General features: G+C 42.5%; 1 protein-coding gene across 2 annotated transcripts in view; it reads right to left on the reverse strand.

Moving 5' to 3' along the window:
* Positions 1-490: 490 nt before the first annotated feature.
* The window catches only part of LOC116989360 (cathepsin L1-like), a 32501-nt gene continuing 20398 nt past the window's right edge, over positions 491-12593 (reverse strand). For both annotated transcript variants that reach the window (XM_033046681.1, XM_033046682.1), the window contains exons 3-8: positions 12299-12421; positions 10632-10790; positions 8198-8422; positions 4879-5044; positions 3069-3174; positions 491-1720 (exon numbers count right to left, since the gene is read on the reverse strand). In XM_033046681.1, the coding sequence (XP_032902572.1) occupies positions 1621-1720; positions 3069-3174; positions 4879-5044; positions 8198-8422; positions 10632-10790; positions 12299-12421 (879 nt within the window). In that variant the 3' untranslated portion in view covers positions 491-1620. The remainder of the gene's footprint in view (positions 1721-3068; positions 3175-4878; positions 5045-8197; positions 8423-10631; positions 10791-12298; positions 12422-12593) is intronic.

A 12593-nucleotide genomic window follows, 5' to 3' on the forward strand; every position in this document is an offset into this window, starting at 1 on the left:
AAAAGCCTGATGCCATTCCATCATGTGCATTAAACTAGTTCAGATGCCCCTTCACTCCCTCACCCATTATGTATTGTGGGTGCAACGTGCGCTGTCTAGAGTGCACTGCATCAACTCAGAGGCTTCTTCAACAGCACTTTCCTGACCACTGCTGTCTACCAGGGAGGATAATGGCACATGGGGCCACCATCACCCTGAAAGCGTCCTTCCAACTCACACACATCGTGGCTTTGTGGGGCTATATCCAAAATTCAGAAAACATGGTGGTCCAACAGCACAGTGGTTCCACCATTACCAAACTAATGGCAGTGGTTTAGGATGGGGCAGTTCCAACTACATACTCAAAGCAGAGGGCTGTTGGGCAGCAACTCATGTCTTATGACCAAATACTAAAAAAAATCAAGCATAATTAAACATAAAGGTGATATTTTGTTCCCGAGGAGCTTCCATTGAGTTTTTTTTATAAACATTTAAAGCAAGGAGACAATTGCTTTTTGTTCATGTTCTTTATTTCAAGTTACAATATAAACAAAGAAATGTACATTGTTCACCGAGAGAAAAGTTGTTTGAAACATCAGACAGAGCAGAAACTTAGTTTGGGACAGTTTTAGTTTTAGAGATACAGCGTGGAAACAGGCTCTTTGGCCCACTGAGTTCCTGCCGACCAGTAATCACCCGTACACTAGTTCTATCCGGCACACTAAGGACAGTTTTCAGAAGCCAATTAGCCTACAAGCCTGCACGTCTTTGGAATGTGGGAGGAAACTGGAACACCTAAAAGAAACACACCCAGTCACAGGGAGAACGTGCAAACTCCATATAGACAGCACCCGTAGTCAGGATCGAACCTGGCGTTGTAAGGCAACAACTCAACTGCTGCACCAATGTGCCATTTGTGCTTTTGAAAAAGCACAAATCCTTGCTAATTTAAGGACCTCAGGCTAACTGGTTAATTAGTTTAGTTCTCCTACATCCTGACTTGTTACAATTCTTTGCTTTTTTTCCCCAACTGCCACACATTTCATTTCTCATTTTCCATTTTAAATCTACCAAAGACCCATTCTGATTTTTCTGGAATATTGATGAGTGTACTATTCTCACCTTCTATTCTTGTACAAAATAAGGTTATTACTGCAGTAGATTGTGCAGAAAGTGCAGGGTAGTGGCTTTCAAACTACGTAGATAAAATTATCTTGGTTTGCCACCGCAGTATGCCCAGTAGATTTGTTTAATAGTTGAATTACCCAATCCTCTCTAATCCGTATGGGAGTAATATTGTCAGTGTAAAAGACATTTCAAATTTACACCTGATGAGCTTGGTATCGTAGAATATTTCCAAAGGAGCATTCTTCCAATCTGCAAATTTAATAGTAACTTGGTTCTTGGACTCACAATATTTAATGTCTAAATTAATGATGGACACAATAGAGCGACCAAAATTGAAACAAGCATCTGAGATGCTTCGACATCATAATTCAAAGGTTATTTGGTAGACACTAGAATTTATTCAAGATTCAAAGTCCATACTAAACAAACACCGATAAAACAAAATGTGGAAACATTTGATGTTGTAGAAAGTGCCATACGTTTTGTTTTGCAAAGATGATAATCCGTGCTATCCTAAACCAGAGGATAGATTGCATAGTTAGCTATTCCACAGTTGTTATTCTTGTTCCTGGCCATCTTGATGTAGCCATGGTCTCCCCAGTTCATTCCAAAGCTGAGGACAAAATATTACATTTGAATACAATCTAGACAAATGGCAGCTGGTGTCTACAAAACATTCAATACAAGACTTCCAAATATGTGCAAAGCTGGGGTGCAATTACTGAGAAAAGATTTATTCAAGTCACTCTCTCAGTACAGTCCTGGTCCAAGGGTCTTCCTGATGTGGACAGGCTGAGGAAAGAAAGATTTTAGTGGCTGCGACTCCACAGCTATGTTTCTTTGGCCATTATTGACTCAAAGACAAAGACCTAGCCTGTTTAAACTACAGAACAGCCATTAACCTTCAGAATCCCAATTGGGACTGAGTTCTCAGACTTGATCATGGCACAAGAGTGAATGGTGTTATGCAGCGAAGTGTATACTCAATAGGAAGGGGCGGACATCAGGTCAGACAAGCCCAGAGCTTCTTTGCGTATCTCTAATGAGGTTGGCGTTAGTAGGAGCCATGAAGCTATGCAAGTGAAGGGAGTGCGTGGTGCATGAGGAAGAAATCAAACTAGCAGAAACAAGTCAAATACATGGCAAATATTTCTGACCAAGGCAGTGCAGATAGGGCTCAGCTGATACATTATTGCCCATCCCCCGCCTGCCAATGTTGAAAATTATCCTCACCCTCTTATAAAATGAGCTTCATTTAGTAATTAATATTCCATAACCTTTCTGTTGCACCCTTTATTATAAGGAGGAAATATAAATTGCATCTGTTCAACCATTTTTGTTTTCTAATTGCATTTTGCTCCAACATCTGGTTTTCAGTTTTTCTCTTTTCACTGTTTTGCCAAATTTAAGTGTAATTTCTGTATAATTTATATTTTTGCACGTTGACTTTGTGTATGTGCCTGTGATGTTGCTGTTAGCATGGTTTTCATTGTACCTGTGCTCGTGTATATGACAATAAACTCAATTTGGCTTGACTTGATATTTCTTACAGAACATTTCTGACAAATCAAAGAAATAACTTTTTAGAGCTAGTTTTTTTAGAGATACGGTGCAAAAAAAGGCCTTTCGGCCCATCAAGTCTGCACCTACCAGTGATCCCTGCACACTAACACTATCCTACAATTGGCAATTATACCAAGCCAATTAACCTACAAACCTGTCTATGTCTTTGGAGTATGGGAGGAAACCAACGTGTTCACGGGAAGAACGTACAAACTCCATACAGACAGCACCCGTAGTCAGGATCGAACCCGTGTCTCCGGCGCTGCAGGCGCTGTAAGGCAGTAACTCCACCGCTACGCCACTGTGCCGCAGAACTTAATAGACTTAATAGATCTTTTTCTCTACATACGCAGCTGTCTGTAACTTTTTGATGATTTCATGATTAGGTTCTGGAGTACCTGTTTTTAACATTCCAATATTTCAGTCCATTTTCGCTTCCATATCCCACTACTAGTACTCCATGGTTGACCTTAAAACCATTGCAGCTTGGCTCGTAGTAAACTCCTACAATGGAAAACAGTGTAAAATGACAAGGCAGCCATTACAAGCCACAAGCTCAGTGAGTATTATGTTAGTCCTTAATCAGCACGCTGCCTTAAGAAGTGAAAACCCTAGAATCAAATGCCAAATGCTTCTCAAGGAACAAATAAATCTTTGCTTCTTTACTCAATATCTCTCCAAAAGAACCATGGCTAAACTCAAATGAACATTCTTAGATATGGGACTTTATTTCAGAATTTCCTTCTGGTTGTTCTCGTATAACTTGCAGCAGCGGCAGATAAAATAAGTGAATGAAAGTTCTCAAAATTCAGCATGGCATGCCTGTGTTAGTTCTTTGGAAGAGCAGTCCAATTAATCTTGTTCTTGTACTTTTTAGCAAATTCTCCCCTTCAGTTACTCATCAAATTCATTTGAATATTCTAATTGAAGCTGCTCCCATTCCACTTTCAGGTGATGACATTATTTTTATGTTTCTTGGATCTGTGTCCAGTGGATATTGAGCTGTCACAAGTCTACAAAGGTTCCTCCTCACCCTCTACAAACATCGCATTATTTCCAAGGCCTCTTTGTTCTTTGGTCCCAGTTTCAACAGTCTCCCCGTGCAGAGTTTTTTGTCCTTGCAGTCATTCCACAATCTCATCATCCTTCCTTAAAAGTGCTGCTTGGAAATGGCTTCCAAATGTTTAATGCATCTTCCTAGTTATGGTACACTACACTACTGTCCTTGAAGCCAAGAATGCTGTCCTACCACCTTCAACACTCCCCACTCTGTTCCTGCACAACATTCAAATGTTGGAAAGTAATGTACCGGGTTGGAGGGGGTTGGGGATGGAGGTGCGTTGAAAGGGAAGTAAAATGAGACTGGAAAGGAAGGCACAGTGGTGCAGCAATAAAGTTGTTGGCCTTACAGTGCCAGAGACCCAGGGTCTATCCTGACTACAGGTGCTATCTGTACGGAGTTGGTATATGGGTTTTCTCTGGGTGCAGTTTCCTACCACGTTCCAAAGACGTGCAGGTTTGTCGGACAATTGGCCTCTTTAAACATGCGCCTACTGTATGGGATAGAACTAGTGTATGGCTGATTATTGGTCCGCGCAGACTCGGTGGGCCTAAGGGTCTGCTTCCACAAGTGTTACATCTCCTATGGTTGCAGGGGAAAGTGCAGAGGGTAAGGGTGGTGACAGATGACCAGACCAGGAAGTTACAGGACGAGTGGTCCCTTCTGAAAGTGGAAAGGGGTGGAAAGTGGAAGATATGATGAGTGGTGGGATCCCATTGTCACTGACAGAAATGACAAAGGTCCAACTCCAGAGCTGAGACACTGATCCAGCAAGGATTGAGTGGTTCCTTACAAACAGGCACACTAATGAGTTTCCAAGCAGCTATTCAAGCCTATTCTCCTGAACCGACTGGCACCTCGACTCCACATTGATGCCTTCATCAATTAAACTTTGCTTCATCTCTGTGCTGGAAGGAACTGCAGATGCTGGTTTATACTGAAGATAGACCTAATAAGCTGGAGCAATTCAACGGGTCAGGCAGCATCTCTGGAGAAAAGGAATAGGTGACCTTTTGGTTCGAGACGGGTCTAAAGAAGAGTCAGAAACAGACGATATGTTTTTGTACGATGTTACCAGGGGTAATGTAGCTGGGAAATAAGAGGTTTACAGATGTAAAATATCAAATCATTGCATATCTTTCTCTTACCTGATTGGTAAAACTGGAAAGAACGATGTTTTGCATCAATGGCAACAGAAATCGGTCCAACAATGGCCACTGTTTCTGCCAGTGCCGTTTCATTACCTTGGGGTACAAATTTAGAACCATGGCAAGAGGTTGCATTCCCACCAGGATTATACTTACAGATGCCATCCTGCACGAGGGGGAATCACAAAGAAAACATTCAACTGGGTGGAGGTGACAATTTAATCTTGAACATTTGACTTGTAGAGTATTAAATCACAAAACTGCTAACGCCTTCAGTCACACAGAGAGCACGGTACAACATTCAACTCAACTTGAAGACAAACACCATTTTTATGCATAATTTTTTTTTAAACAAAACGCGTAGAAATGACAGCCAATTATCTTTCCTGTTTAGTTCTGGCATTGAGGCCCTTCAGTCAATTCTGATTGTCGCTGGAGCTTCTAAAACAAGTTACACATGAGAGCATCACTAATAAGAGTGTATAATGCCGCTGGAAAAGTACAGAAAAAATGTGATCAGTGTCCTAGAGTCATATAATAGAGTATCAGGCCTTTTAGACCACTGAATCCAACCCACACTTCATGCACTCACCACCAGAGTCATAGAGATACAGCATACGGCACAGACACATCTGTCCACTGAGTCCATGTACATGAATCCTGAATGAATCCATTTCATTCTCTTCACATTCCCATCAATTCCCCCTTAGATTATACAGCTTGATTCAATTTACAGAGGCCAATTAACCTATCAACACACACGTCTTTGGGATGTGGGAGGTAACCAGAGCACCCAGAGGAATCCCATGCCGGCACAGAGAGAACGTGCAAACTCCACACAGTCAACACCAATTGCAATTGAACCTATGTGACTGGAACTGTGAGGCTGTGGCTGTGTCACCACTATGACATTATTTAAATTTATTTTTGGGGATCTGGTATTGGGGAAGTGGTTCCAGGATTTAGAGTCAGTCAGCAGTAATGAAGAACCAGCAAAATATTTCCACGTTAGGATGGTGGTGACCTGGAGGGTAAGTGTTGCTATCTGCCCTGTGCTTCTAGATGGTGGAGGTCATATGTTGGGAGGTGTTGTCAGAGCAGCCTGGGTGAGTAACTGCAGTGCATGTAATCCAGGGCACACACTGTAACCATTGTGCATTAGTGATGGAGGCAATTAATGCTTAGGATGGTGGATGAGATCAACCTAAAGGTTGTAGCTGACATTAAATGAAACCCTTTTGGTCTTGCCCTAAGCTAGCAGCCTTTTGGAGGAGTGCTTTCGACTTGATAAGCAGAGCCTACGGCCAGACTATTCCTCCAAACCCACTGTCAGCCATTTTCGGTACCCCTCCCAACACCAACCTCTCTGTTGCGGTGAAACGGGTCCTAGCTTTTACAACCTTGTTAGCCCGGAGACTGATCTTGCTTAACTGGAGGCTCACCTGTCCCCCGACACACGCCCGCTGGATTAAGGAGGTGCTTTACAATTTAAAGCTTGAAAAACTTAGGTTCTCTCCCAAAGGTTCTACCAAGACATTCCTAGATACATGGAACCCTTTCTTGGAACTTGTTAACTCTCTCAACTTGTCCCCGGACTCGGAAGAGGACTGAGTGCTCTCCACCATTGTTCTGCTCTACTGCAGCTGCTCTCCCCTTAACCCCCCCACCCCCCTCCCCACACTTATTTATTTAATTACTTACTTATTTACTGTTATTAGTGACCCTTTTTTTTTTTTTTTTTTAAGTACTTTTTGTTTTGTTTATCTTACCATATTTGTGTGGATGTGTACGTATGTGAGTGTTGTTTGTCCCCGTTTGGTTCCGACCTGATTCGGGTGGGTTGAAGGTGGGTAAGGGTAAGGGCTTTGAGGGTCGCTTACATACTGTTGCACAATTATGCCTTGGCTGTCACTGTCTGTTATTATTGTATGTATGCAAATTGCTGTGAAATTCAAATAAAAAGATTTAAATCAAAAGATGAATGGAGACTAATCCGATGATTGAAATCCCCCATGTCTGGTTCTCCTCTCTGTGTTCTTCCAAAGAGACCCTTTATCCCTAAGACAATAAAATGAAATCAGTTCTGAAGAATCATGAAATGTAGTTCAGTGGAGAATATTTACATTTTAAAGGGCCTGTCCCATTTGGCGATTTTTTCAGCGACTGCTGTTATCATTGACCGACCTATCAGGTCACCGAAACATTTGAGGCGTGATGACGTATTGACCCGCGATGTTTTTTCAAGTGTCGCAACAAATTTTTTGTCGCCGCTGGATTTTGAAATGTTCAAAATCTTTTGGCGACACTGATATGACGCCGGCAGTCGCCGAAAAAATAGCCAAGTGGTACAGACCCTTAACACACAGAGAAAGAATCTGTGGGAAGGGTCGGAGGTGGGATGGAATGTCGTAAAGAGAGTTATACAACTGCAAGTTGTTTTTCTCTCGTAATTTCAACTCTATAAAGCTGTTTAATTCAATGAAGAAGAGCAGTTGATTATCTCTGATGTCCTGAGCAGTATTTATCCCTTCATCAACATTACTTAAACAGATTCAATGATTATCTCTTATCGGGATTGAACTAGGCTACTCTACACAACTCTACAAACCCACTCTCTGCCTCCTCATAACCTTGGTTTGTCGGCAACATTACGGACAGTTCTCATGCGGACAAATGGGATTGGTGAAGATGGGCAAATAGGTCGGCAAGGTGGGACAAGGGGCCCATTTCTGTACTGTATGATTCTATGACCCTAGTTGGAACCACTCCTTTAAAGCCATAAAGTCCCAATATGCAAACGTTGAACATGGGTTTTTGGTTGAATTATTTTTATTTGGGGTTGATAGAGGAACCATCAACCCATTGAGGAACCATTTCAAGCTCGGAAAGCCATTCAATTTCAGGGCTGTTGACTGAGTTTGTAGATGAATCATCTTATATGTTACTGTTCCACATAGACCAGCAGGGATCAGGTAAAGCCTTGCTCTTGCAGTTTCAACCAGGTCTGGCCGGCAAAATGATGAGCTACGTTTCTGTTCCCCACTTTATCTAGTCTACAAAAATTAAAGCTGCTGTACCTCCGGCTCTTAATTCCTATTGAAGGAACAATCTTGACTCTGCGGCTTTGCAGTGGAATGAGAAAGATGAAGAACAATTATTTAAACTGTACCAAAGCTATCTGCTGTCTAGCTATATTATAATAGTATAGAACAATAACTATAATAATGGTCAGCTGAAACTTGTGGAACTGAACACAGCTTGAAGAAATAATTTTAAGAAAGAAAGCAACGTGAAAAAAACCTGCAGAAGTTAAACTTACGGAGCCAATATAAGGATAATATTGCTCAGCATCAATCCCGTTGTTAGACTGTACGTAATTGAAAGCATATTGCATCAGGCCACCATTGCATCCATGGTTGCCCTCTGCATTGGAGCAGTCGACCAAGTTCTGCTCACTCAACGAGATGAGTTTCCCTGTCTTCCTGAATGTTTGTCCTTCAAGGGCGCCAACAGCACTGAATGCCCAGCAAGAACCACAGCGACCCTGGAACAGTGATCGCAGTAATTGATGTAATTGATACAGTAATAATTGCAGTGCAAGTCCAACTTTGAGTTGGAAAGTGATTTACAGCGATTAAAGTATGAAACAATAAACAATTCAAAGACTCCAACGAGAATTGCTCTGACGTTTGTTTTTAGCCATAATATCAGACATATTGAGACAAATAAGCATCTAGCGAGAAGCATCAGGTCAGAAGGGCAGAGAAAATCCAATGGCAGAGCCAGTGCCAAGCAATCAGCATGAGGAATGGTGAAGGTTTGTTGTTGGCTTCAGGTCCTGTGATGGTTAATATTGTGAGCAGGGCTCAATTTGGAGAGAAGAAAATGGTAACTTCAGTGTTGTGTCCTGATCCTCCCTAGTAGCAGTGTGTTAACACGAGAGGGATTGGGCAGATATCAGACCACAGGAGGGACAAGGAATTCTTGGCTTTCGAATGTAGGGTGAGTGGAGAGTAGTGGGTGACTGGAATGCACTGTCAGGGTTGGTCGTAGAAGCAGATACAATAATGGCATTTAAAAGCCTTTTGGATACGCATATGGATATGCAGTGAATGGAGGGATTTGGATCACGTGCAGGTAGAGGAGATTATTTAAACTTGACATCACGCTCAGCGCAGACATTGTGGACTAAAGGGACTGTTACCTTGCTGTACTCTCAATGTTCTATATTAACCTTTCATGCCAAGGATATTTCATGTTTATTTTTTGCCCTGCCACTTTCTTTAAGTATTCTCCTACACCCTTTGTATTTCTCAAGGGGCACATTTGAATGTAGTTGCCTAGACTTACCTTTTATTTAACCTGATCTAATCTTCAACAATCTTTGTCATCCAAAGGTCCCCCAACACGCCATCTCCTCCCTTCACTCTTACATGAACATGCTGTTTCTGAACTCTTGCTAATTCTCATTTTAAAAGACTCCCACTTTTCAGATGTTGGTTTATCTACGATTACAGTATTTGCTTCCTATCTATTTTTGCCAGATTCCCTCTTAAGCTGTCAAACTCAAACTTCCCCCAATTTAGAATCTTAACTTGAGGACCATACTCATCCCTTTCAACAACCTTGAAACTTGATGTTGCTTTCAATGTGTTCCCCAACCAAGATTTCCACCCCTTACCTGGTTTCATCTCCTAAGATTGGGTAAAGTACAGCCCCTCCTCTGGTGGGACTTTCTCCCTGTTGCCTCATAAATCTATCTTGGATGTATTTAACAAATTCCACCTATCTAAACAATTTACCCCAAGGGCAGTGGCGGACTGGCCAGGGTGTCAGCTTGCCCGATGGCAATGGGCCCCTGATGAAGTGGGCCCATTGCCCTTTGTCTCCTGGCAACCAATATTTTAGTCCGCTACTGCCCAAGGCAATCCTAGTCAACATTGACAAAGTTATCCCCCCATTCCAGACCTATAACCTATTGCTCTTGCATCTGTTTGTGCAAGCAGGGACCAGCATGGATACTCCTGAAGGAATACTGGGATCTTATTCCCATGCAAATTCCAAGTTCTCGCAGCTATATGCTAAACATTCTATCTGGACGAATCAGAGACTACAGTGCAGTTGGTGTAAACATAAAACGCAGCCCATTTGGATATTAAAGTAAAAAAAGTGATCTCTTTCTTGGAATACAGATTTATTCTGAGATGTTGCCTCCAATTTTCACCAACCTCCTCCGGAAGGCTAAGTCATGATTTAACAATTCCAAATTTGGGACAGTACAGTGGCACTGCTCCCTCACATCGCGCCAGAGTGCCAGGTTCAATCCTGACCTCTGGTGCTGTCTGCCTGGAGTCATGTTCTCTCTGTGACCACGTGGGTTTCCTTTAGGGGCTCCAGTTTCTCCTACTTCCCAAAGAGTGGGCTTGTCCTTAGTAAATTGGTCCTGGTGGATATAGGTGAGATGGAGGATCTGCGCTAGGGTGAGGGAGGTTGGACGGAAATCTGGGTAGAATAACTAATAGGATTTATGCAGGATTAGTTAAATGAGCAATTGATGGTTGGCAGGGACTTGATGGGCCGAAGGGCCTGTTTCTGTGCTTTATCACTGACCCAAAAAAAATTACATCACAAACACCCCTACAAAATGAAAATGGCCAAAAAAAAAAAAAAGAAAGCTGTTTTGGTTCCTTCGTTTTCTAAGTAGTTAATAGTTTCTTCAGATGCCTTAATCGTGATCCTCGTCACCATCTTACCTGGTTTTTTACTCCGGTCACATAGCCTTTGGTCCTCCAGTCAACACTCTGAGGGAGTTTGGAAGGCTTAGGACCACCTGAAGCTGCCTCCTTCCTGATCAAGTCCTTCATTTCAAATGCGTGGAACCGATTCCAAAATTCATTGAACTCCTTGGCCGTCTATAATGATCAGTAGATAATTAATATTAGACTCACGCATACAATAGCAACCCCCCCCCCCCCCCAAAAAAAAATCCTCCCAAATCAGAATCAGCAGATGTGAAGCAACAACCTCCCTTGCTCAGATCCTCCCTCTCACCTATATCCACCAGGACCGATTTACTAAGGACAAGCCCACTCTTTGGGAAGTAGGAGAAACTGGAGCCCCTAAAGGTGGAACGTCACCTATCCATATTCTCCAGAGATGCTGCTGGACCTGCTAGGTTACTCCAGCATCTGTAGTTCCTTGTATCTCCTAAAACTAGTTTGCCTGCATTCTGCAGTTAAACACAATGGAATTCATCCCAGCCTTGGACTTCCCCACTTTTGTTTTCTTCTAAAGTTCATTACTTGCATTGAAGTCTCGGCTGCAAACTGGGAAGGTTGGATATATATGATTTGTCTTCATTCCCTTGAGTTTGGGGGGGATGATTTTTTAAAAAGCTTCCACTAATTCCTGTCCTGACTGTTGCTGTCGCTACAGTTTGGCAACCTGTCATGCCGTTTCACTCCCAAGTTCCTCCCTGTGTTGGGCATTTGCCCTGTCATAGAAACGCAGCTCATCACACCAAAGGCAAACTCTGCATACGCGCTGAACCAAGCATGGCAATTGTATCTGAATATGGCTTGACCACTAAAGCATTCAGCAACTCTCTGGCAACAGATACAAACACTGCTTGGGGAGATCACTGGGTAGTGATCAGTTAAGTCTTCTGAATCCAAGGACTCCTCCGTAACAGTTGGTTCATCTAGTTTTGGTTAGGATTTGGGCATTGCACCTTTCACAACAGCATATATTCAGTAAATGTCTGATAATCCAGCCATCTTGCGACTTTGGACTGGTGGATTTTCTGGATTATCAGATATCACTCGTATAACCAGCACAATTTTAATTCACATTTCTTTAGATATTACATGGTGGTATAATTGTTTTCCCTTGAATCCAGCGAGTTAGAGTGCAGGGGAAATGGGACCCCAAGTGAATGTCTAAGTTTTGGGAGAAACCCCAGTTACTTTATATGGAGCATGGGAGTGCGTACCCGGTGAGTTTATAAAGAGCGTGGGAATGGGTGCCCAGTCAGTTTATATTGAATGTAGGAATGGGTGACAAGTCAGTTTAAATGCAGCATGGGAACGGGTGACGAGTATGTTTATAAGGAACAGAAAATGCATCTCCAGTGAATTGATAAGGAGAGTGGGAATGGGTTCCTGGTGAGTTTATAAGGAATATGGGAACAGGTCCATGATTAGTTTATGGGATCCCTGGTGAGTTTATAATTAGCGCGGCAATGGGCCAGAGTTTCATAACAATCGGATAACTGATTATTGGAATTGCATTGTTCTGTACTATGGGGTCTGCACTCAAGAGCCGTACATGAAGGAACTGTGCAGCCCACCCAGTCTATACTGAACATCAAACACCTACTGCAGAGCATGTTTAGCACTGCGCGCAACACGTTCCCACTCACAAGGTCTCCAAAGTAGTTCATTCCCATCAGAAAAGAGTGCTGTCCCATGGAATGTTGCAGGTTGTGGAGTTCAATTAACTGCAAGTTCTCCTCCCACACCGATCTCCTGTAATTACCTTCAATCTTACAGAGAGAAGAGAAAGCAAATTGGTCACATGATAAGAGTCAAATGTAAAGTTATCTTGAAATATGTCATTACCACTCTTGGAATGCCCACTGCTTCCGTATCTTCTGCTAGTGAAGAGTGGAGCGGTGGACGAAATTGATGGAAAGATGTAAAATTCGGAGGGCTCAT

The sequence above is a fragment of the Amblyraja radiata genome, chromosome 29 (assembly GCF_010909765.2).
Source record: "Amblyraja radiata isolate CabotCenter1 chromosome 29, sAmbRad1.1.pri, whole genome shotgun sequence".
NCBI classification, from domain to species: domain Eukaryota; kingdom Metazoa; phylum Chordata; class Chondrichthyes; order Rajiformes; family Rajidae; genus Amblyraja; species Amblyraja radiata.